Source organism: Thalassophryne amazonica, chromosome 12, assembly GCF_902500255.1.
Source record: "Thalassophryne amazonica chromosome 12, fThaAma1.1, whole genome shotgun sequence".
In the NCBI taxonomy this organism is placed as follows: domain Eukaryota; kingdom Metazoa; phylum Chordata; class Actinopteri; order Batrachoidiformes; family Batrachoididae; genus Thalassophryne; species Thalassophryne amazonica.
The window spans coordinates 16,915,762-16,942,870 of record NC_047114.1 but is presented as its reverse complement, the minus strand read 5'-3'; the positions used below and the strand labels follow the sequence as shown (position 1 = coordinate 16,942,870).

The 27,109-nt window shown below is 41.9% G+C and overlaps 1 protein-coding gene and 1 long non-coding RNA gene across 2 annotated transcripts in view; both read left to right on the top strand.

The window, feature by feature from the left end:
• Positions 1 to 683: 683 nt before the first annotated feature.
• Positions 684 to 12,234, top strand: LOC117521934. The gene is made up of 3 exons (XR_004564091.1): positions 684 to 694; positions 6,799 to 6,802; positions 12,147 to 12,234. It is a non-coding gene; the product is annotated as an uncharacterized LOC117521934 (long non-coding RNA).
• Positions 12,235 to 13,469: 1,235 nt separating this feature from the next.
• The window catches only part of LOC117522399, a 35,410-nt gene continuing 21,770 nt past the window's right edge, over positions 13,470 to 27,109 (top strand). The window contains exons 1-2 of the mRNA XM_034183792.1: positions 13,470 to 13,506; positions 13,731 to 13,808. Coding sequence (XP_034039683.1) covers positions 13,470 to 13,506; positions 13,731 to 13,808 — 115 coding nt within the window. The remainder of the gene's footprint in view (positions 13,507 to 13,730; positions 13,809 to 27,109) is intronic.

Genomic DNA, 27,109 nt, shown 5'->3' with positions numbered 1-27,109 from the left:
ACTATTTATTACATTAAAAAGACACAATCATACATATGACGTTTTTTTATTATTATTTTTCAAGAACAAACCGCATGAGTCATGAATTAATGCAAATATTTGTCAGGGCACTCGCTCAAGGTAATACTCAAAGCAATCCAGCAGATGTCACCCTTCAAACTATCAAACACATCAAAGCAGTGTGTGGATTTTCAGCCAGATGTGTTACAGTGGCTCATTGGTTCATGAGGCTTCGAAATTGCCATCACTACTAACCAAAAGAACGCCCGAAACGTTCATTCTAAACGTGTAAATCACATGAAAACCGTGTACCAACCTTTAAAAAAAAAACCCAAACAGATCCACATAAAGGAATAAATTACAGTATAATGCCCTGAAATAAAGATTTTATTTTACCACTTATACCGAAGTCTACAGTCATGAACCCAAAAAGGATTCAGCGTATTGAAGTGTGGTTCGTTTCTATTTTTTCTTCTGATTTTAGTAGAGAAGCTTGAATCTTCGACTGGACTGGGTTGCTTGACGCGAGGACGTTTCGCTTCAAATCGCAGAAGCTTCCTCAGCTAAAATTCTTGCTCTGGAAGTCTGACTTCTGTCTTGACTCTTGTAGAGAAGAATAATCAAGAAGTCACAAAAGCTGGAGTTTTAAACCTAACCAGACCCCTCCTACCGAGAGGCAGACTGCTATAGGCTAGTGACTAAACAATAGCTCTAATTAGCACCTATTGTTCTCTAGTTAGCACCCTCCTAATGACAGGGCAGCTGCCCCTCTCCTGATGGCTCCCTTGACGACTCTGCTGATGATGTGAATCACTCATTACCATGAACAAAAGACTGAAACTGCTTTGACCTGAGTACCCCATTGTAAACAGGGGATAAAGCGTGTCTCAGACCCCCTCCCCGGTTAAGGCTGGGTTTCAAACGTTTCACAAAGAATGCCTCCTTGACCCCTCTCTCAAACCATTTCTTCTCTCTGGCTAATATTTTAACTTCTTTGTCCTCAAACATGTGGTTAGTGTCTTTAAGGTGGAGATGAACTGCAGACTGAGATCCACTGGCGCCCTCTCTGTGGTGCTGGTATAGCCTTTTTTGTAAAGGTTGCTTAGTCTCACCTATGTAGTGTTCGTTACAGTTTTCCTGACATCTGATAGAATACACTACATTGCTCTGTTTGTAACTAGGGATCCTGTCCTTAGGGTGAACTAATTTCTGTCTCAAGGTGTTAACCGGTTTAAAGTAAACTGGGATTTTGTGCTGTCTGAAGATCCTCTGTAGTTTTTCCCCTACTCCTGCTAAATAAGGGAGAGACACTCCTCTTCTTCTTGTCTCCGTCTCCTGTCTATCTGGTCTCTTTGTTCTCTGGGACTTCTGCACTTTGTCCAGGGACCATTGTGGGTCTTCTGATTTTGTTTACTTTTTTTTTTTACGACTGTTGCCACTTGCCAGCCAATTTTTAGTTGAAATACTGACACCTGCTGGATTGGAGTGTAAATAATGTTTCTTTGTGCAAGAAATCTCCCCGCCCTCCCCTAAAACACTTTGTGACATCATCAAGCAAAACCTTTTGATGCACGCTTGTAAAGCGCTTTTAGTCTAAACGTTAGTGATTAACCGTCAACACCATTTATTTTGTGCGCGTGTCTGGAAGCAGAAGGTTTTCTGGTTTTCTACTCCTTCTGTTTTCTAACACTCAGTACTGCCATCTCTTGCTGGACAAAGGTAAGTGCTCTTTCTTCAAGATACTTCTTCTTCTTTGTCTTTCGGCTGTTCCCGTTAGGGGTCGCCACAGCAGATCAATCATTTCCGTCTCACTCTGTCCTCTGTATCTTCCTCTGTCACACCAACCACCTGCATGTCCTCTCTCAGCACATCCATGAACCTCCTCTTTGGTCTCCCTCTTCTCCTCCTGCCTGGTGGCTCCATCCTCAGCATCCTTCTCCCTATATACCCTGGGTCCCTCCTCTGCACATGTCCAAACCATCTCAATCTCGCCTCTCTGACTTTGTCTCCAAACCGTCCCACCTGAGCTGTCCCTCTGATATGTTCATTCCTAATCTTGTCCATTCTTGTCACTCCCAAAGAGAATCTCAACATCTTCAGCTCTGCAACCTCCAGCTCTGCCTCCTGTCTTTTTGTTAGTGCCACTGTCTCTAAACCATACAACAAAGCTGGTCTCACTACTGTTTTGTAAACTTTCCCCTTCACTCTTGCTGATATTCTTCGGTCACAAATCACTCCTGCCACCTTTCTCCACCCACTCCACCCTGCCTGCACTCTCTTCTTCACCTCTCTACCACACTCTCCATTACTTTGAACAGTTGACCCCAAATATTTAAACTCATCTACTTTCACCACTTCTACTCCTTGTAACTGCACTATTCCACTGGGCTCCCTCTCATTCACACACATGTACTCAGTCTTGCTTCTACTGACTTTCATTCCCCTTCTCTCCAAAGCATATCTCCACTTCTCCAGACTAGACTCAACTTGCTCTCTACTCTCACTACAGATCACAATGTCATCTGCAAACATCATAGTCCATGGGGACTCCTGTCTGATCTCATCTGTCAACCTGTCCATCACCACTGCAAACAAGAAAGGACTCAGAGCTGATCCTTGGTGTAATCCCACCTCCACCTTGAATGAGTCTGTCATTCCGACTACGCATCTCAGCGCTGTCACACTATTCTTGTACATGTCCTGCACTACCCTAACATACTTCTCTGCCACTCCAGATTTCCTCATACAATGCCACAACTCTTCTCTTGGCACCCTATCATAAGCTTTTTCTAAGTCCACAAACACACAATGTAACTCTTTCTGTCCTTCTCTGTACTTTTCCAACAGTATTCTCAGAGCAAACATTGCATCTGTAGTGTTCTTTCTCGGCATGAAACCATATTGCTGCTCACAGATCTTCACCTGTTTTCTAAGCCTAGGTTCTACTACTCTTTCCCATAACTTCATGCTGTGGCTGATCAGCTTTATGCCTCTGTAGTTACTGCAGCTCTGCACATCACCCTTGTTCTTGAAAATAGGAACCAGCACACTTCGTCTCCACTCCTCAGGCATCCTCTCACTTTCCAAGATTTTATTAAACAATCTGGTTAGAAACTCTACTGCCATCTCTCTTAGACATTTCCATGCCTCCATTGGAATGTCATCTGGACCAACTGCCTTTCCACTCTTCATCCTCTTCATAGCAGCCCTCACTTCTTCCTTGCTAATCTCTTTTACTTCCTGATTTACTGTCACCACATCATCCAGCCTTTTCTCTCACTCATTTTTTTTATTCATCAACTCTTCAAAATATTCCCTCCACCTTCTCAGCACACACTCCTCACTTGTCAGCACATTACCATGTGCATCTTTTACCACCCTAACCTGCTGCACATCCTTTCCAGCTCTGTCCCTTTGTCTGGCCAATCGGTACAAATCCTTTCCTCCTTCCTTACTATTCAACTTCTTGTACAGCTCGCAATATGCCTTTTCCTTTGCTTTTGCCACTTCTCTTCTCGCCTTACGCCGCATCTCCTTGTACGTCTGTCTACTTTCTTCATCTCTCCAACTATCCCAAAACTTTTTCGCCAACCTCTTTCTCCTTATGCTTTCCTGGACCTCTTCATTCCACCACCAAGTCTCCTTGTCTTCCTTCCACTGTCCAGATGTCATACCCAGTACTGCCCTAGCTGTCTCCCTCACCACATCTGCAGTACTTTTCCAGTTGTCCAAAATTGCTTCCCCTCCAACTAGTGCTTCTCTCACCTGCTCGCTAAATTTCACACAACAGTCTTCCTCCTTCAGCATCCACCATCTGATCCTTTGTTGAGCTCTCACTCTCTTCTTCTTCTTTACCTCTAAAGTCATCCTACAAACAACTATCCTATGCTGTCTAGTGACACTCTCTCCTGCTACCACCTTACAGTCTGTGATTTCTTTTAGCTTGCATCTCCTATAAAGAATGTAGTCCACCTGTGTGCACCTTCCTCCACTCTTATGTTACCCTGTGCTCCTCCCTTTTCTTAAAGTAGGTATTCACCACAACCATTTCCATACTTTTTGCAAAATCAACTACCATCTGTCCTTCCCCATTCCTATCCTTGATACCTTATCTACCCATTACTTCCTCATCACCTCTGTTCCCTTCACCAACATGCCCATTGAAGTCTGCTCCTATCACCACTCTTTCATGCTTGGGCACACTCTCCACCACCTCATCTAACACACTCCAGAAATCTTCTTTCTCCTTCATCTCACAACCTACCTGTGGAGCATATGCACTGATGATATTCATCATCACCCCTTCAATTTCCAACTTCACACTCATCACCCTGTCAGACACTCGCTTAACCTCCAACACACTTTTAACATACTCTTCCTTTAAAATGACCCCAACACCATTTCTCTTCCTTTCCTCACCATGGTGCAACAACTTGTACCCACCGCCGATGCTCCTGCTCTTACTTCCCTTCCACTTGGTCTCTTGCACACACAATATGTCTACCTTTCTCCTCTCCATTATATCAGCCAGCTCTCTCCCTTTACCAGTCATACTACCAACATTCAAAGTCCCCACTCTCATTTCCACCCTTCTAGTTTTCTTCTTCTTCCGCTGTTCGTGGCAACGTTTTCCTCCTCTTCTTCGTCATCTTCGCCCAGCAGTAGTCCAATTTCCACCGGCACCCTGTTGGGCAATAGCACCGGTGGCGGACGTTGTTAACCCGGGCCGCAACCGATCCGGTATGGGAATTCGATTCTGAGTCTGCATAGTTGGGTTGGCTTGTTTTATGCCGGATGCCCTTCCTGACGCAACCCTCATTTTATCCAGGCTTGGGACCGGCACTCAGAATGTACTGGCTGCACATCCCATGTGGCTGAGTTTTCTTCAAGATACTTGATGTTTATAAATTATCATCTCTATTGACAGATAGTTTTTCTTGAAAATCGATAGTAGCGTGATATTTGGGCCGATGTGGAAAATATAAGTTTTTTTTTTTAGTGGATCAGGTATTATCATTATGAGACGTTTGAAAAATATATTTAATTTGTCTAAGACTCCTACCAAAGATCCATATTTTGTGGATCAAAAATATGAATTTTAAGGGGGTAAATTAAGAAAGTGGTCTCTGAATCAGCTCTTTATTTGTCACAAAAAATATTTATTTCATTCTCACGGAGTGAACACAACAAAATAATTAAACTTTTATGGTGTTAAGCCAAGTTTGTCAACTTGAAGATGAATATTTCTCGTGACGTTATCGTCTTTTATGTCAATCTTGGTGGAGACATGTTTGTTTTTTTGTATATGCACCCAGCATTGTTGGAAATTATGACTATTACTACATATTTCAGCATAATGTGTGTTTCAAGAGCGGTTTTGCAGCCTGAGGTTTCAGATTCAGACAACTTTATTGATCCCTAAAAGGACAATTCATTTCACACCCAATTACCTCAGATTGAGGCAATGTGAGTGGTGGGGGGGCGCAGCCATGAGTGAGTCAGTTAGAGGTGGGCGATACCGGGATTTTTGGTATTGATCCGATACCAAGTAAATACAGGCCCAGTATCGCCGATATCAATACCGATACTTTTTCATATTTAAGCTTCATAGATCCAAAGGATCCAAAAGACTGAGGATAGAATTTCATCAAACATTGTACAAAATACAAAAAAATACTTTTTAATCACAATCAACATTTTTGTTTAAAAAATATCACTCAACACAACTTAAAACAAACTCTCCTGAAGTAGAGAGCAGACAAACCACAATACAAGGGTGCGCTGCTCCGTGTTGTGTGACACAGCGCAGCACTGCTCTTACAGACAGAGAGTAAATGTTGATGAATCTCCGTGTGCAGCAGTCAGTGTGTGTGGGAGAGAAAAGAAAGCTTGAGTATTGATCTTTTTACACGAGGATCGTTCAATATCAATACTAGCATTGGTATCGATATTATCGATATTAGGATCAATCCACCCACCTCTAGAGTCAATCCCGAAAGTCACTGGAAAAGGCCAAAGTGATGTTTTGGCTGCTGCAGACTGACGGCTGCTTTTAGGAGACCAGGTTGGACCGTGGGTCTGCCAGCTGCGTTCTCAGTTTGGATCTGGGTTGGCTTTGTGAGGTGGTGGAGGAGGCAACAGGCAGCATCGTACAGATTTCCTGTTTGCACACCAGCACTGAGGCCTTAATGTTTCTGTGTTGATTTTCTGCTTCTTCCACAGCTCAGAATGGTGCTGACCACTTTGTTTGTTGTGTGCGTGAGCGTCCAGCTCGGTTCCTCCCTCGGCTGCACCCGGTGTTTCATCAACCATGATGATTTCACCACAATGTGCCAGAAACACCACGACGTCGGTCTGTGCGAGCGGAGGGTGGACCAGTTCTTCACTCACAATCAGAGAGTGATTGAGGCCGGAAAAGTGGGTGCGTACGACTCAGATTTCATCTTTTTTCTTCAGTCCGCTCATCATGAACAAGGAGTTGATGAAAGGATGAAGGTCTCTGATGTCACTCGTGTCCCTTTTGCAGGATGGGGCTACCACAGGCGTCTGGAGGACATCCCCAGACGAGAGATTCTGCCCATTGTGAAGGACTTCAAGAACTTCCGAGGAGGTAGGAAGGAAATTAGTGTCCGAATTGTTGAATCAGACCATAAACATGAAGTCGTTGGAGAAAACAAAGTGCAGACATTTCAGCAGAATGTGTTTGTTTCCCTCCTTTTCCATCCATCAGTGGCAGAGTTGGATAGAAGGCTGCAGACAGCAGCCGAAAACTTCATCTCAGCTGCTTCCAAACTGCAGAGAAGTGAGACACGATCACAACTCTCCTACATCTGCTCACATATATTGTTTTATCTTGATAAGTCTCTAAATTAATATAATAAATACACACAGTAGTGTTCAGAATAATAGTAGTGCTATGTGACTAAAAAGATTAATCCAGGTTTTGAGTATATTTCTTATTGTTACATGGGAAACAAGGTACCTGTAGATTCAGTAGATTCTCACAAATCCAACAAGACCAAGCATTCATGATATGCACACTCTTAAGGCTATGAAATTGGGCTGTTAGTAAAAAAAAAAGGCAGAAAAGGGGGTGTTCACAATAATAGTAGTGTGGTATTCAGTCAGTGAGTTCGTCAATTTCGTGGAACAAACAGGTGTGAATCTGGTGTCCCCTATTTAAGGACGAAGCCAGCACCTGTTGAACATGCTTTTCTCTTTGAAAGCCTGAGGAAAATGGGACGTTCAAAACATTGTTCAGAAGAACAACGTAGTTTGATTAAAAAGTTGATTAGCGAGGGGAAACTTATATGAAGGTGCAAAAAATTATAGGCTGTTCATCTACAATGATCTCCAAAGTTTTAAAATGGACAAAAAAAACCCAGAGACGCGTGTAAGAAAATGGAAAACAACCATCAAAATGGATAGAACAGTGGTGGCCAAGTTCGGTCCTCGAGAGCCACATTCCTGACACTATTAGTTGTCTCCCTGCTTCAACACACCTGAATCCAATGAAAGACTCGTTAGCAGACTTTTAATGAGCCTTTCATGGGATTCAGATGTGTTGGAGCAGGGAGACAACTAAGAGTGTCAGGAATGTGGCTCTCGAGGACTGAACTTGGCCACCACGGGGATAGAAGAATAACCAGAATGGCAAAGGCTCACCCACTGATCAGCTCCAGGATGATCAAAGACAGTCTGGAGTTACCTGTAAGTGCTGTGACAGTTAGAAGACGCCTGTGTGAAGCTAATTTATTTGCAAGAATCCCCCGCAAAGTCCCTCTGTTAAATAAAAGACGTGCAGAAGAGGTTACAATTTGCCAAAGAACACATCAACTAAAGAGAAATGGAGGAATATTTTGTAGATTGATGAGAGTAAAATTGTTCTTTTTGGGTCCAAAGGCCGCAGACAGTTTGTGAGATGACCCCCAAACTCAGAATTCAAGCCACAGTTCACAGTGAAGACAGTGAAGCATGGTGGTGCAAGCATCATGATATGGGCATGATTCTCCTACTATGGTGTTGGGCCTTTATATCGCATATCAGGTATCATGGATCAGTTTGGATATGTCAAAATACTTGAAGAGGTCATGTTGCCTTATGCTGAAGAGGACATGCCCTTGAAATGGGTGTTTCAACAAGACAATGACCCCAAGCACACTAGTAAATGAGCAAAATCTTGGTTCCAAACCAACAAAATTAATGTTTGGAGTGGCCTGCCCAATCCCCGGACCCAAATCCAATTCAGAACTTGTGGGGTGACATCAAAAAAGCTGTTTCTGAAGCAAAATCAAGAAATGTGAATGAACTGTGGAATGTTGTTTAAGAATCTTTGAGTGGAATAACAGCTGAAAGGTGCCACAAGTTGGTTGACTCCATGCCTCGCAGATGTGAAGAAATCATGAAAAACTAGTTTAGTGATTCACAGGATTGCTAAAAAAGCAGTTTGAACATAATAGTTTTGAGTTTGTAGCATCAACAGCAGATGCTACTATTATTGTGAACACCCCCTTTTCTACTTTTTTTACTAATAGACCAATTTCATAGCCTTAAGAGTGTGCATATCATGAATGCTTGGTCTTGTTGGATTTGTGAGAATCTACTGAATCTACTGGTACCTTGTTTCCCATGTAACAATAAGAAATATACTCAAAACCTGGATTAATCTTTTTAGTCACATAGCACTACTATTATTCTGAACACTACTGTAACTAAAACATTTTCTTTTCTTTTGACAGAAACTGGATGCGTCCCTCCTTGTGGTGCGTGCTTTTATTCTGTTTCATTGCTTCTGTCATAAAGCTACAGTGTGTAGGATTTAGTGCCATCTAGTGGTGAGGTTGCAGATTGCATTATGCCGTCACTGATCGTGATTTTGTTTCCTGCTGTGTTTTTGGTTCTTTCTGACGGAGTTCATGGCTTCTCATGTGATAATCAATATGTTTGATCCTCCATTTGATAAAAATGAAAGTTCTTACACTTGCTGTAGGTAATTATATGCTATTGACCATGTGAACAGCCCTAAATCCTGCACACTGTAGCTTTAAAAACCTTATTTTAACCTGTAAGTTGCTGGTTAAAAACTTGCCGTGTTCACATTGTGTTAAGAACAGAACATCTTGTAACACGTGATGTTTTCCTGCTGTCAGGTTACCAGAACCCAGTGGCTGAGTATAGCTGTGCTCGCTGCTGGTACCAGTCCTGTGGGTTCCCTCTGGACTGTCCAGATACGTATCAGTGTGACATCACAACGTTCACACAGTCCAGAGCTTCAGAACAACACAATCCTTGTTCCTTCAACCGTTTTTAGCACAAAGTCAGCAGAGCTGATGTTTGGATTTCCACATGTTTGTTTCAGTTGAAGGTCTGCAAGTGACGGAGAACCACAGGGCCCAGTTGTGGTGCGACGCCCCGTTCTTCATACGCAGTGAGGTGGTGAGGATCTGGAGTTTTGCAGCAAAGGTACACGTTGCTCACAGACACCATTCAGGCTCCTTCGTCTGTGAAATGTGTGTGTGCAGCTGTGCAGAGAAGCACCACTGATCTGTGTGTGTGTGTGTGTGTGTGTGTGTGTGTGTGTGTGTGTGTGTGTGTGTGTGTGTGTGTGTGTGTGTGTGTGTGTGTGTGTGTGTGTGTGTGTGTGTGTGTGTGTGTGTGTGTGTGTGTGTGTGTCACAGGTGAAAACTACCAATATGGCGTCATTTGAGGAGGTGATGGCGGGGCAGGACAGACTGTTTTCTTTCCGATCTGTCATACAGGAGCATGAGGGGACATACCGTTGCCAGGTCGTCAATGAGGACGGGCCGGTTGTCACCCTCTATTTTTAACTCACAGGTGCCACTTTGTCACAGTTTGATGTTTAGCTGCTTTTAAAGCTTCATCTTGTAAACCGTGTCTCCTTCAACTGTCTTCTTCTCATCACTGTGTCCTTTGTATCCTTTTAATTGACCCCGTCCACGAGTGGAGCATACCTCGAAGAAGCCCGGGAATTACAAAAGATGTATGACTGGATTGTGCTCACAGGGGATGCTGTGACGACCACCGGCTCCTCCGACCTGCTCCTGTCTCTTCTCCTGGTCACTGCGTGTCTCTCTGCGGTGTTCCTCCTGTTCCACCTCTCCCTGTGGTAAGACAACATCATTAATTCCACAAAACAAAAACACACACAACAAACATGCCGCTGCTTTTTTGCTTCTTTTTAACTCCTTGGAAAATGTTTTCTTATTGGAGGATTTTTCTTCTCCTGTTGCAGGGCTCTCTACCTCGGAGTCTGTCCACCTCAGGCCAGGATTAAATATTATCATGTTCTGCTTCGTTCTGCAGAACACAATCCTGTTTGATCCTGATCCATGAAGCCTGTGTCTGACTCCTCCCACCACCAGAGGGCAGGACTGCATTACTGGTGAGTTATTGTTTTACTCAAATACATTTTGTCAATCCATAGCACACAGTCTAATGTTGCGTTCAAAATCCTCGGAAGGTCAGAGATTCCAACCTGTAGCTCAGGGAAAAAATGCCTTGAATGTCTTGTCTGGCCGTAATTTTCGCTCAAACTTGTGAGAAAATTGAGCAACCCGAGGTATCCGAGTTGGCATCAAAGTCATGGCGGCTGCATTTGCGACTAGTGAGACAGCATTACTTATGTGAAAATGCATCTTTAATCCTCTGGGGTCTGAGGGCATTTTTTTGGATAGTTCACTCGCCTAGCATAAATGTTTCATTATTGCTGTTAACAGCTCTCCCTGCATCCCACAATCAAGTTTTATGTCTCTTTTTTTCAGGACAACCTATGCTTTCAGAATATATATGTTTTTGTTGTGTTTTATAAGTGTAATAAAGGTTTACAATCAAAAATAGGCAAAGAAAAAATAAAGCGAAAAATTATTTTCCACACACATTTATTCAAAACACACAGCAAACTATAATAAACAACTGTTTTGACACTTTATAAAGGTAATTTGAGGTCTTATGTGAAAGTCTGTACAACAAAAATGTTCAAACAATAAATGGTCTATGCATTTTGTTGTCCATTGATATGGTAAACAGTGCTTTATGCAGAGAAAGCTGCCGAGTCATCCAGTAACATTCACATGCAAACTAGTGGAGCAATCCTGATAGTTACACACTCTTTGTTTGAGCATGTGAGATTGTCATCAGAGGCTCTCCGTGTGCTCCTGCTTTCACTGATCGCTGTGCATAATGGCGCAAGGCACACTGAGTATGTACTAATAGTATGTACTCATTGGAGCTATTCAAACGGGCCACCTAGTAACACATCACTCTCACTCCTGAAAACAATCTTTGGCTTTTCACGTAAGGTAAATCTGCCCTATGATTGGATTTTGGAAAACCATGTGATGATGAACCAATTCCGATTGGACACTCACATTGCGCACGTCATCACACAGCTTCTATGAGGAGTACAAAGATGGCCGATGGCTGGCTGAAAAGTCTGCGGAGTTAACTTTTCTGCAAAAAAAAAAAAAAAAAATGTAAGTTTCTATCTCATATCATTAAAAAGGTATTTATAATTTAGTAAAGCTTGGTCTTAGCCGACCCCAGAGGGTTAAAAAGAATTTTTAACAAGACCTTACTGCTATATGTAATATATTAACATTCTATGTACAATTAGTTAAGCGAGCGGCACCACATATCAGTAAAAAATAAATAAATAAAATCATTTTGCCCAAAAGATAACGTTAGCCTAGCTCTTGTAGCGGGATGAAGGTCCCGGGTCCTGATTGAAAAGATGTTCCCGCTAGCTTGGCTAACGGGGAATTCCCCTTTGGCTGACCTGGTAGAGGAATGATCTTTAGTGCGATCAAGCCGTCCAGGTTCGATCCCACCGCTATCCCGGCCGCAAGGGTCCTGCGGTCACAATCTGGCGTTACGAACAGGATGTGGGTTTTCACAGAACATGCTTAAATGCACCTGTGACTTCGGGATGAAGTCAAAAATGGTGGGCAGATATGTAGCGGGATGAAGGTCCCGGGTCCTGATTGAAAAGACATTCCCGCTAGCTTGGCTAACGGGGAATTCCCCTTTGGCTGACCTGGTAGAGGAATGATCTTTAGTGTGAGCGTCCGGGTTTGATCCCACCGCCGTCCCGGCCACAAGGGTCCTGCGGTCACAATTTATTGTGATAGGTTGATCCATATTTGTCTCCAGTGTAATCTCATGAACGCACTTTTTCCAGAAGTAGGGCTGTTTTTTTATGTCAGGTCTTTCCAAGCTTATGAAGGTTCTGAATGCAGCATCAGTCACATAGAGAAAGTGCATTTGGGGATGTGTCCAACTTCACTTTATTTACACGGCAAAGGTTGTTGTATTTAGTCTGTTCAGTAAATGTGGGTGTGTTTGGGATCAGGTGTAATATGAAATAAACCAGTTATGGGGTCATCTGGCTTTTCTTTTAAGATCTGTGTGAAATTGAAGCTGACACATTGCTGTTTAGATGGTGGACTCAGAAGTGAGATGTTTTCTGGCGAGGAAACAGATCTGCCTGCAAATTGCCAAAGTCCACGTGCAGCTACGGTGCCATTGTTAGAGATTAAATGTGACATAATTTATATGTGTCATCAGTCTACTGGTGTACTGCTGAATGCATCTGCTTCAGAACTGTCACAAAGCTACGGCCTTTATCTGGGTGATAATCAGCAACTGAAAGTTGTGAAGTGATTGTTGCGATAAATGGCCGTGAGATATGCTGGTGTCCTGTCCGAGGTGTACCCTGCCTCACGCCCTGTGACTGCTGGGATAGGCTCCAGTCCATGAAGTCATTGAAAGCCTAGATCTCAGTCTTAATTCAGGACCATCACAAACCCAGATCTGGGTTTTCCATGAGATGTAACATCCGTTTCCACTTTTAGTGGTCCTGTTGTAATCTAGTCATCCCAGGGAATTATGGCTTGACCATTATTTATTAATCCGATTGAGAATAATAAGTCTTTGTGACAGATAGATTACAGCAGGACCATTGAAAGTGGAAACGGACGTTACAGTCTCATGGAATTGCCCAGATCCTTTGGTTCTTCAATCATCTTCCCAAGTGCTACAAACAGGGTATTTATAGATCCTGCAAAGATCATATCATCATCTGTGACATCAAGATCAGTCAACCATTCAGTGCCAACAAAGGTGCCTAAGATACTGGTTTCCACAACCCTACCCAACACCCAATCCATGCAGTCTTTGAACAGCACCAGCAGGTGTCAGTGTTCAGCAGGTGGCAGCACAGCATGCGATGTCTTCCTTTTCTGGGGTAATAGTTTGAACCAGGTGGTTCAAAGGTTTTCCTACATTTTGGAATTGTATTTTGAGTAATTTGCAGTCCTGGTGAAGAGTCTTGGTGTCATCCCCAGCCATACATTCTATTGATTCTTTCATTACTGTTCTACTTTCCTGATTTGTGTGTCTCATATTTTCTGATGTCGTTGTCACCATGTTTTTTCCCTTTGGGCACTACCTTAATGTTAGCTCACATGCAGGCGAGCGCCACATCCTGCGGTAAGCATTTATTGGAAGGAGTGCTTTCTTAGTGCAAAAAGAAGACTTTAGAGTTCTCAACACCTGTTGAAGGAGTATCTTATCCAGAATCAATATATGTGATGTCTTCATAAAAATATTGTCATATTTTTGCTTTTGCATTGAAAACTTTTTTAAGTACAAATCTTTTAAGTTAGCTTTTGTTGCATATATAAATTTTGTCCTCTCTGTGTTTGTCTCTGCAGGTATTGACACTGTGGCGTTCCTCGTGCTGAAGCAGCTGATTGGCACCCTGACTCACCCCGTGGTCCAGATGAGCCGGTGTACTCTGACCCCACTTATACAGCTAGTGCTTTCAGAAGTGTGTGCGCCCTGTTCACAGCTCCTCATACACTGCTCTTCTCATTGGCCAAATTGGGCTCCTCTGCAGACCGTGGACCATCCCTTGTGGGAGAGCGTCAGCACCTTACAAGTGGAGAACAGACTAAAATCCTCCACAATAACAGAGAATTGATCCAATTGTTTGATGGTGGAGAGTTACTATAATAAAGTGTTTGCTTCACAACCTTTCATACGTCTGCTTCACCTTATTATTTTTTATCTTTTTTTGTTGCATCCTGTAAATGACAGCTGTATGAACACAAAGAGATTGACACACACACACACATATATATATATAGTGAGAGACATAATCTAAAAATAAAAATCCGGAAATCACAATGTATGTTTTTTTATATATATATATAATTTATTTGTATGTTACTGCTGCAAATAAGTATTTGAACACCTGCCAACCAGCAAGAATTCTGGCTCTCAGACCTGTTAATTTTTCTTTAAGAAGCCTGTTTGAACTTGTTACCTGTATAAAAGACACCTGTTCACACACTCAATCAATCACACTCCAACATGTCCACCATAGCCAAGACCAAAGAGCTGTCTAAGGACACCAGGGACAAAACTGAAGACCTGCACAAGGCTGGGATGGACTACAGGACAACAGGCAAGCAGCTTGGTAGAAGACAACAACTGTTATGATTATTTATTAGAAAGTGGAAGAAACACAAGATAACTGTAAATCTCCCTCGGTCTGGGATTCCATGCAAGATCTCACTTTGTGGGGTAAGGATGATTCTGAGAAAGCTCAGAACTACAGAGGAGGACCTGGTCAATAGCCTGAAGAGAGCTGGGACCACAGTCACAAAGATTGCATTAGTAACACATGATGCTGTCATGGTTTAAAATCCTGCACGGCAGCAAGGCCCCCCCCGCTCAAGCCAGCACATGTCCAGGCCCGTTTGAAGTTCACCAGTGACCATCTGTATGATCCAGAGGACATTGGAAGAAGGTTATGTGGTCAGATGAGACCAGAATAGAGCTTTTTGGAATCAACTCCACTTACAGTGTTTAGAGGATGAGAACAACCCCAAGAAAACCATCCCAACCGTGAAGCATGGGGGTGGAAACATCATACTCTGGGGGTGCTCTTCTGCAAAGGGGACAGGACAACGGCACCGTATTGAAGGGAGGATGGATGGGGTCATGCATTGTGAGATTTTGGCAAACAACTTCCTTCCCTCAGTAAGAGCATTGAAGATGGGTCATGGCTGGGTCTTCCAGCATGACAATGACCCCAAACTCAGCAATATTAATATTAAATTCAGCAATATTTAAGAATTGAATAATTTGTCACAAAACTGCATATGCTGCATACTAGGGGTCTTACGGTACACAATAGTCACGGTTCTGTTCACACCTCATGGTTCAGTGTGAGTTCAGTTTTTGAAAATTCTTCAAATCTGTATTGAACATCTGTACATCTTTTATTTCATGTGGATAAACTGCTTTGGTGCTAGAAATGGGTTTACCAATGTAAATAAATGTAAACTAAATTCACTCACCCTTTCCAGTTAGACAATTTCTGTCTTCATGTCCATAAATATGTCACTGAATGAGACATTTCATGCATTTGATGTTATGCATAGGTCATAAATAATGTTTGAAAGGTTAAAAATACATTATTATTCTATGTCTTTGACGCTGCATGCACTCTGATTGGCTGATTTCTGGTCTGATATTTTCTCATATCAAACTTTTACCATCGCAATCACCCTGATCACGTATCAGATTTGTTACAAACCAGAAAGCTAAAAACGATTAGAAAAACCAAGTCGGACATAAACATACACCATAAATATCTAAACGGCATCAAAAAAAAACCACACAGATTGAAAGTAGAGCATGACACGGGAGTGGATTTTCACTCCCGTCCCATCCCGCTCCCAGAAAAAAAATCCTATCCTGTCCTAATCCTGGACTAGAGTAAAAAAATAAATCCCATCTCGTCCCACTCCTGTAAAGACTCCCAATCCCATCCCGCTCCCACTCAAAATCAGTCCCACTCCCATGCCACTCCCGTATGTCTCGCGCCGTGATGATCAATCAGGGACTGAATATGTAGTGACGTGGAGATGTCTGGAGTTTGACTGAAGATGTGAACATGTCCTCTATCTGGTAGCAGCCTGTGAGCAGGACTTATGTCTCTTTTGTCCTTTATTTCACAATTATGACAGTTTTTGGAGCGAACAGCAGCACCAGCAGCAGGGAGCGGAGTTTCTTTTTATTTTTATTTTACGTGCGCGCACGAGCAAATCATCCATGGAGATTATTTTACTTATTAACTACACAGATCTATAATAAAACAAATGGTGACTGGTTTCTAAACACAATTATGACAGAGTTTTTTGGGAAAGAGCGAGGAGCAGCAAGCAGCGGAGTTTTTTTTTTTTTTACATGCGCGCGAATCGTCTGTTGAGAATATTTTATTAATTAACTACACAGATGTATAATAAAACAAATGGTGACTGGTTTCTAAACACAATTATGACAGAGTTTTTTGGGAAAGAGCGAGGAGCAGCAAGCAGCAGAGTTTTTTTTTTTTTCTTTTTTCTTTTTACACATGCGCGCGCGAGCGAATCGTCTGTTGAGAATATTTTATTAACTACACAGATCTATAATAAAACAAATGGTGACTGATTCTAAACACAGTTATGACAGAGTATTGGGGGGAAGAGCAAGCTGCAGTCCCATAGCAGGCAGCAGAGTTTCTTTTTTTTATTGTTTACACGTGTGCGCGTGAATGGAACAGGAGGTCCTCAAACTGGGTCCTGCGGCGGTGGAAGGACCACTGAAAGCAGCCGTCATCCAGACGCAGCTCCTGCAGCAAATAATGATACTCTCTGTATTGGGAGCTTTTCATAACAACTCGCTCCGTGTGATGAAGGTCCATCATGTTAACTTGACTGACAGCCGGAGCCGGCGAGTGGAATGGAAGCTCCTCCTATTTGATGATGCACCGGGGCGAATTTTCGCAGCAAAAGCAGAGCGACACACCGGGCGAAGGAGGCGCGTCCCTCGCCACACAACCCCCGCAAATTTGGAGCGTCTGATCGCGCCCGGTGTGAATGCGTTTTGGTTGTTTTAAATAGATGAAAATCATCATCTATTTTTGTCATTCCCGCTCCTGCCCGCTCCCGTTCATTTTTATTCCCATCCCAATTACGGGATTGATAAAATTTTGACTCCCATCCCGCGGGAATCACGTGACCCACGGGAATTCCCGAAACATTTCATCCTCTACTTGAAAGCTTACCAGCTAATGACCGGACCATCTGTTAGCAAGTTCTTCACGGAAGGAACGAGCCCAAAACTGTCAGTAGCTTTCATATGGTAAATATATATATATATATATATATATATATATATATATATATATATATATATATATATATATATATATATATATATATATATATATATATATATATATATATATCCCGTACATACCTCGTGCTCGGGTAATAACCCTTTAACACTGGATGGAAAGAGTTCTCATGTTCAAAACGTATGTTTAATCTGTGAAGTCAGTGGAGGGCACTTCCAGTTGACGTCACTGGTTGGGTTCTCCTCTGCTTGGGATGAGTGCAGTCGAGATCCAACATGGCGAGCAACGCATCGCTGCACAAACACAAACAGAAGGCAAGTGATTCTGAAGATGTGCTTTCACTTGTTGATCCCAAAGCCATGTTGTTGGTGCCCAAAGAGGTTATATATAAGAACTAGAGTCCGCACTCGCACTGAGCCATGTCCCGGCAAGGAGGCGTGGTCACCATTTCATTTTAACTCTGGGCAGTTTACTGAGCTCGCTTATTGAGAGCAGAGTAGCTACCTAAACTCTGTAAGGGAGTTAGAGTATCTTGTCAATAGTTTTACATCCTCATTGAAGACAACTTTGGATGCTGTAGCTCCTCTGAAAAAGAGAGCTTTAAATCAGAAGTGTCTGACTCCGTGGTATAACTCACAAACTCGTAGCTTAAAGCTGATAACCCGTAAGTTGGAGAGGAAATGGCGTCTCACTAATTTAGAAGATCTTCACTTAGCCTGGAAAAAGAGTTTGTTGCTCTATAAGAAAGCCCTTCGTGAAGCTAGGACATCTTTCTACTCATCACTAATTGAAGAAAATAAGAACAACCCCAGGTTTCTTTTCAGCACTGTAGCCAGGCTGACAAAGAGTCAGAGCTCTATTGAGCTGAGTATTCCATTAACTTTAACTAGTATGACTTCATGACTTTCTTTGCTAACAAAATTTTGACTATTAGAGAAAAAATTACTCATAACCATCCCAAAGATGTATCGTTATCTTTGGCTGCTTTCAGTGATGCCGGTATTTGGTTAGACTCTTTCTCTCCGATTGTTCTGTCTGAGTTATTTTCATTAGTTACTTCATCCAAACCATCAACATGCTTATTAGACCCCATTCCTGCCAGGCTGCTCAAGGAAGTCCTACCATTATTTAATGCTTCAATCTTAAATATGATCAATCTATCTTTGTTAGTTGGTTATGTACCACAGGCCTTTAAGGTGGCAGTAATTAAACCATTACTTAAAAGCCATCACTTGACCCAGCTATCTTAGCTAATTATAGGCCAATCTCCAACCTTCCTTTTCTCTCAAAGATTCTTGAGAGGGTAGTTGTAAAACAGCTAACTGATCACCTGCAGAGGAATGGTCTATTTGAAGAGTTTCAGTCAGGTTTTAGAATTCATCATAGTACAGAAACAGCATTAGTGAAGGTTACAAATGATCTTCTTATGGCTTCGGACAGTGGACTTATCTCTGTGCTTGTTCTGTTGGACCTCAGTGCTGCTTTTGATACTGTTGACCATAAAATTTTATTACAGAGATTAGAGCATGTCATAGGTATTAAAGGCATTGCGCTGCGGTGGTTTGAATCATATTTGTCTAATAGATTACAGTTTGTTCATGTAAATGGGGAATCTTCTTCACAGACTAAAGTTAATTATGGAGTTCCACAAGGTTCTGTGCTAGGACCAATTTTATTCACTTTATACATGCTTCCCTTGGGCAGTATTATTAGACGGTATTGCTTAAATTTTCATTGTTACGCAGATGATACCCAGCTTTATCTATCCATGAAGCCAGAGGATACGCACCAATTAGCTAAACTGCAGGATTGTCTTACAGACATAAAGACATGGATGACCTCTAATTTCCTGCTTTTAAACTCAGATAAAACTGAAGTTATTGTACTTGGCCCCACAAATCTTAGAAGCATGGTGTCTAACCAGATCGTTACTCTGGATGGCATTTCCCTGATCTCTAGTAATACTGTGAGAAATCTTGGAGTTATTTTTGATCAGGATATGTCATTCAAAGCGCATATTAAACAAATATGTAGGACTGCTTTTTGCATTTATGCAATATCTCTAAAATCAGAAAGGTCTTGTCTCAGAGTGATGCTGAAAAACTAATTCATGCATTTATTTCCTCTAGGCTGGACTATTGTAATTCATTATTATCAGGTTGTCCTAAAAGTTCCCTAAAAAGCCTTCAGTTGGTTCAGAATGCTGCAGCTAGAGTACTGACGGGGACTAGCAGGAGAGAGCATATCTCACCCGTGTTGGCCTCCCTTCATTGGCTTCCTGTTAATGCTAGAATAGAATTTAAAATTCTTCTTCTTACTTATAAGGTTTTGAATAATCAGGTCCCATCTTATCTTAGGGACGTCGTAGTACCATATTACCCCATTAGAGCGCTTCGCTCTCAGACTGCGGGCTTACTTGTAGTTCCTAGGGTTTGTAAGAGTAGAATGGGAGGCAGAGCCTTCAGCTTTCAGGCTCCTCTCCTGTGGAACCAGCTCCCAATTCAGATCAGGGAGACAGATACCCTCTCTACTTTTAAGATTAGGCTTAAAATTTTCCTTTTCGCTAAGGCTTATAGTTAGGGCTGGATCGGGTGACCCTGGACCATCCCTTGGTTATGTTGCTTTAGACGTAGACTGTGTTTCATAATTATTGTATGGCCTTGCCTTGCAATGTGGAGCGCCTTGGGGCAACTGTTTGTTGTGATTTGGCGCTATACAAGAAAAAAGTTGATTGATTGATTGAAGTTCTATTAGTCTCCTCAAAAAACGGGTGGAATATGCCGGAAAGCTGCGCATATTGGCAAAGCCACAAATGGAGGAAGAAGGGACACAATATTTCCTTCCATACGTGAGTGGTTTTGGTTATTCTTGTCACTTTGTCCGTGACATTTGGTTGATAAACTGGTGTATGTTTCCTGCCAGTGCCTGTGTCATCCGAGGACATGGACAACACTCACACACAGAGATGTGCACACACACCACTGACTTCATAAATGAAACTCAGTCAGTAAAGGATAATTGTGTAAAAATATAATATATAAATATACATAAATATATATAAATGTTTTGTAATGGTTTTAGGAGCCGTGCTATGCTGAAAACAGCAGCAGCTGGGTTCAGCGCAGCTTAACAGCACAGATCCGTGTAACTTTCAACACTAACATTTCGGAATGTGTAGGTGTCAGAGTAAGTTTTATACTTTCCTGACAATGTGTAATGTTAGGGTGATTCTTTACGGGCACTATTGGCCTTGTAAATGTAATTTCCACCACACCATTGCCTTACAATATAAAGCGCCTTGGGGCAACTGTTTGTTGTGATTTGGCGCTATATACATGTGCTCTGATGTCACTGTTATCTCCATAGAAACTACCCAAACAATCTTTCATACAAACTGTTTAAAGGGACATTACAGTGTTGTGGTGGAAATTCCGGCAATAGTGTGGGACAACTACATTTTGTTTAAAAAAAATCACAACAGTTGTATGACATTGAATACCCCAATTATGTTTTGATTATTTTACTGATATTTTATTCAGAGATATTTTAAAATATTAGAAAAACGTTTCTTTACCATTCATTTTTCTCATTGAAGATCAAAAGTCTGGGTGTGGGACAAGCACAAAACGGCAATATTTGCATATAATGATGCTGAAAAAAGCTGATAAAGTCATCATAGACTACTAGAACAAATTTCTTAACACACTTTCATTGTAAAGATAACTATAAAAGTGTGAAATTTCCCCTTTTTTCTGTTTTTCATACAATATGATCAAAGGACATAATAAGTGCCCCTAGTCTAAGAATCACCCGTTAATTCATTTTACTGGCTCGATATCCAGGTCAGAATGGCATTTTAACATGTGTTTTTCTGAGTGTGTTCAGTTGCAAATCCCCATTGAAAATGCATTAACGTCCGGGAACTTCGTCAATATTTTGCCCGTTAGGAGGTGTCATGAAGGGACGTTCGCATTTGGTGGACAGCATAGGTAGTGCGGACTCTAGTAGTCATATATAACCTCTTTGTTGGTGCCTCTGGCAGGGAATCTAAGCATGAGGCTCATCTCCCCCCCAACCAGTGACGTCACCCGCCTGAACTGCATAAATGGTGGCAGCCGGTCGACGTCAAAGCCTCTCAGACCACGACTAAAACAAGGTTTTCTATAGCTGTTTTATGGTCTTAGTGTTTCTTGAACTATCAAAAGAACACGTTTTGTGTTTATTTATGCTATAAATAATCCATGGGTGTTTCTGTTCCCCTTTAAACTGATTACTGATTTGGAAATATTAACGCATTAGATTACTCATTAGTGAAAAAAGCAGTCAGATTACAGTAACGCATTATTACATGTCACACCAAAATCATAATTAAGATTTAGGCTGTTAGTGACCATCCAATGATCCACTGGGATTACTTTGTGCACTTCCCTGACCGGTTTCAAAGTATACGGCATTCACAGCAGACAGCTTTGTAGACTTTCCAAAAACAAACTTCTCCTGTGTTTCTGACAGGTGGCTAATTGAAGCATCCCAGCTTGTGCTTCAATGGAATGTAGCTGCTAACATTAAGAACTGAGGCACAGATTTTCCAAAAGTTGCTTAAGTGTGATGTCGTGTTATGATGACTTATTTTTAAGTGAAAACTGTTCATTTTGATGCAGTCACAGTAAAAGCAGCAGTTCTGAGAAGGTTTAGTGCAGCTGCAACCATGAGCCATAAATGCAGCCTGTCAGTTACCATCTCTGCTCGAGGCTCAGCTTTGTCCACGATTAATTATGAGTGTTGTTATCAATAAAAACAAAAACAAAAAACATACCTCTGCTGCTGGGGAAAAACATTGTAGAGCCATTCATGTTCAGTGGCAGCTGCCCATCTCATCAGCTGCAGAGCACACATACACACAGGCAGGTCCAAATTCACACTTAAAAAAAAAAAAAAAAGCTTGCCACAAAAGGGGGGGGGGGGGGGAATCCTGAACATGCCAGACTCACCCAGTATTAGATTTATTTCCAAAAGTAAACTCCACACAATCAAAGCACTCGCACGCGCGATCACCGGCTGCAGCTCCGTCTTTAGTTCTCTCAAGATTGTGGCACATTAAATAAAGTCCATTAACTCCTGGAGATAATGCATTCTGACTATTTCCAATATAACAAATCCATCTCCGTGTCAGGAAGTCCCCACGTCTATGTACACAGCTTCAGTAAACCAGCACCCACACAAACAGCACGTCACCACACTTTCGGTTCCAAAATCTAACACTCTGAAAAAGTGAAGAGTTTTGGGGTGAAGTGTATCGTCTCCTGTCTGTAAATCCGAGCCATCACTTTCAAACAAAAGCTCAGTTTCATTTTCGGACGGAGCAGGTTCGTTTCCCTCTGTCTGTCAGTCATTGGGATGTTTCTGCTCATTCTAAATGTACGTCACACGCTGAAAATTGCTGAGTGAGACGTTTTCCAGAAATGCACCTGCTAACGTTCAGAGTGAGAGGACTAAAATGCATCAGAGATCACTCATTATTAGCGCATGTGTGTGAAGAGACTTTCAATCACTTTTATGTTGTCTTGCTAACTGGGACGTTAAAAAAACGTGCGACATGTCCTTTAAGTAACGCATTACCAGTATCCCTGCACATAACTAGGATAACATTTTAGAAGATTTATTTAACTGTTGATTAGGAAAATCACATTTACTGATTATTTGTTGGAAGAGTTTTAACATCTTTGTTTACCTGTTTTTGGGGGCTGAGGAGTTTAATTAAGGAAGGAAGTGGAAGTTGGAATGAAAAAGTAAGAGCGGCACTTTTTTCTTGCAGTCACGATTTCTGAGAAACCTTTGATTCTCTGTGTCTCTGTGGATAGCTACTGGTGTCTTTAAAGAACCATCCATCCATCTTCCACCGCTTAGTCCAATTAAGGGTCGTGGGGAGCTGGAGCCTATCCCAGCAGTCATAGAGTGCGAGGCGGGGCACACCCAGGACAGGACGCCAGTCTGTCGCAGGGCCACAAATAGACAAACAAACACAGACACACCCACACACACACCTACGGACAATTTTAAAGATTCCAATCCACCTAACCCGCATGTCTTTGGATGTGGGAGGAAACCGGAGCACCCGGAGGAAACCCACACAAACACGGTGAGAACATGCAAACTCCACACAGAAAGGCCACGGGAATTGAACCCACAACCTTCTCGCTGTGAGGCAACAGTGCTAACCACTAAGCCACCGTGCTGCCCTCTTTAAAGAACCAAAGTAAGAATTAATGTCATTATATTTCACTTGTAAATTAGTCTTATTCTATTATGATTACTGATAATTTACAATCTTTTATACATTATTATGTTCCCTTACCTGGAATCATGCATTCAATTGTTCTAATTGTTATTTTTAAAGGCACATGAGTGAAATGGCCAACATCTCTTCCAGGAACATGTCAGAGACACACTGTCTTTTCAGTGTGACACCGGTTTACCTCTAAATGAAGGAATAGCCAATCATCTCTTTGATCAATTGACTCTTCTTTTCTTTTTGTTTTTTTTTTAAACAACATTCTGGTTCCCACAGTAACTTGACCACAGCACCACAGAGGACTTCATACACTGAGAGAAGGAGAAGCAGTAGGCAGACTGCACAGAGTTTTAAGGAGGCGTGGGCGCTCCACATCTGGTCCCAGTTCTGACTCATGTGGAGCTGATTTAGGTTTTGGACCAACACTCAGGTCTGCTGCAGCTAAAAATGTACACTGTTTTTCAAATGTTAAAGCGGTGTTGTGGTGAACTCGGGTTACCTCTGGGCTCTTGTGACTTGTAACTGTGCAGTAAAACTGGAACAGCCACTGTGTCCTGTGTCCTTGTCCACTGGTTCCTGGTTTCATAAGACTTTGTGCGCCAGAGGAGGTGTGGCTGAGCCGCCACACATTCCACATACAGCACACAGTTAAAAAACAAAACACTGGGCCGTGGATCAGCGTTTTTGGGTGAGTCAGCTGGAGCCTCAAACCGCTGTTTGAGCGGAATTGGCTGGTTCTGTTCAGTTAATCCTGCTGCAAATTCAGTGTGCCAATCTGTGGGTCACAAAACAGGTTTCAAGCCTGCGTTCTTTCAAGTACCAAAAATATTTGTGCTTGTTGGCGTGTTCATTCGATTTTGATGCACTGCAGGTGGAATACAATTGTGCAGACACAGAAAGCATTTGCACCACAGATCAGCTGGTCTGAACTTCAGGGTCGTGCGTAAAGACCACAGCAGTCAAAGTCTCACGTGGCGGGTGCACGATGCGCAGGCACTGCACAGAGTCGCTGTCGGATATGGATTATTTGAAGGAGTTCAGACATAATTGCAAACCTCTCTCCAGGCAAAGGGCAGCTACACAAAAAAATGAGACTTTATTCAGTGTCATTACTGATTGAAACATGATTCAAACTCAGGGTTCTCTAGCAAGTCCCTTCAGCTTCTCCTTTATTTGACTCTTGAAACAACTGATCACTGTAGTGACATGAAACTCAGGGTTCTCTCTGGGGTTCAAAACTGTTGGCCACTGTGGCAAATTGGTGGAAATTTCTATTAGCCACATGGGAAGTTGATCCACCAAACACATACAAAACAAGAGCAGTCAGAGATTTCTGATGTTCGCCAATCTGAATCCGGATGGCCTCCAAAATTCAGTGGAGTCTTCCATGCCTAATATCTATCTGTGGTGCAAATTTGGTGAGAATTCGTGAAGTAGTTTTGACGGAATCCTTCAAAGCCTATATGAAGTGAAATCAATCCAGATATGGATCCGGATCACCTCCAAAATTTAATGGAGTCTTCCCTGGCCTAATACGTATCCAAGATGAAAATTTGGTGACAATCTGTGAAGTAGTTTTGAAGTAATCCTTCAAAGCCTATATAAAGTGAATCTTGATCCAGAATTTGGATAAGGATCACCTCCAAATTCAGTGGAGTCGTCCATGGCCTAATATCTGTCTGTGGTGCAAATTTGGTGATAATCTGTGAAGTAGTTTTGAAGAAATCCTACAAAGCCTATATAAAGGGAAAACCTTTATCCAGAGTCTGGTTCTGGAGCACCTCCAAAATTCAGTGGAGTCTTCCATGGCCTAATATGTGTCCATCATGAAAATTTGGTGAGAATCCGCGTAGTTTTGACGTAATCCTTAAAAGCCTATAAAGTGAAACTTGATCCAGATCACCTCCAAAGTTTAATGGGTTCTTCCATGGCCTAATATCTATCAGTGGTGAACATTTCATCTAAATCCGTGCAGTAGTTTTGACGTAATCCTATTAACAGACAGACAGACAAATAAATAAATAAACACTGATGATTTTATTACATCCTTGGCGGACGTAAAAAAAATGCAAATATGCACAAGTGCATATTAAAAAAATTCAACTCATAAACTTTAATATAAACTGTTGTTAAAAAAAATTCTCAAACGCATGAGAGGTTAGACATGTCTCTTCTGATTTCAGGTGACACTGTCTGTAGACTCGTCTGCGCCTCACTCAGACTGAACTCTGTTGCTTCTTAATGCATTCTTGCTGGTGATAATCTTTTATTATTTTATGTGTTCATGTTATGTGTGTTCACCAAAAGCATTCTAGAAAGGAAGACCCTGTTAGTGTTGGATGTTGGCAGTGATCAGGATCAATATGGAGGTTCAACAGAAACACATGACATCACTATTTTGTTTCTTGTGAATTAAATATCAGATTGTAACATCTTGATCAGTAGGACCATTCTGGATCAGCATGCAATTATTGCATTATGGTGTGGAATCCAGATCCAGGTAAAGTCCGGGTCCCGATGTGAATCGCAGATCTTTTATTTTGAGTCCTCATCAACCCTTGGCGGGTGTCAGAAATCTTATATTGCTCTTGTTTTATTTATTATTTAGTCTGTTGGTTTGGTTTGCATTCTCAGTGCTCACGCTGTGTTAAGGCACTAATAGGGCACCAGTCAGGAAGGTTCTACACAAAACCTTACTGAATTTGATTTGAGAGTTGTCCCATTTTGTAAAGTAGCATGATGATTGCAACGGCTGAGGCTAGCAGCCCATGTTGTGTAACTGTTACAGCCGTTATATAATAGCGGCTGAGTGACATGGATAATTCGTCCCATTGTTGCATTTGGGATGCATTTTGGTACCATTGCACACTTCTGCTGTGACAGTCCCGAATGGGAGCAGCCAGAAGAAGAAAAGAAGAGCATGCTTCCACCACCACCAGCGCCATCCCACTAGTGTCAGCGTGTGCGCAGTGTGTGTGCACGCTCACACAAGTGGGACAGTGCTTAGCTTTAAAACAAACATGGCGGCGTTTGTGTAGCTGACGGACGAGGATTTGAAAAAGCTAATTGATGGTGCTAATTCTTCTAACACACGCAAAAAAAATCCACTCTGCTGTACGCTGCATGCTGTTCGGATGAAAAGATGCAAAGCGGACATGATTTTTCGCTGGACTGAGGAACTACACAAAGTTTGTTTTTTTGTTTTGTTTTTTTTTAAGTATGAAGTCAGCGCACAGCATCACCGGACTACACGTCGCAATTTGGACTCCTATTTAAAATTCATGTTGGACTTTAGCAGCAGAGGAACACCAAAATGTAGCTCCCTTTTCTGTTGTTTGTAAATTAATATAATATCAAATGACAAGGATCTATTTTAGCTGTTATATAAAACAAATAATGAATGTTTTTACAGTCTTACAATGGAACGAATATTTGTAATGCAACATGTTGGCACTTCGCCTCGTTGAATGGTATGTTCCAGCTTTGACCTCATGAAATATTCATACCATTGAACTCATAAACATTATTTGTATACCAGCGTTCTCTTTTGCCAGCTGTTCCTGTGTGCGCTCTGTGTCTACACAGTAGTGGTAGGCAGATTGATCAAAATA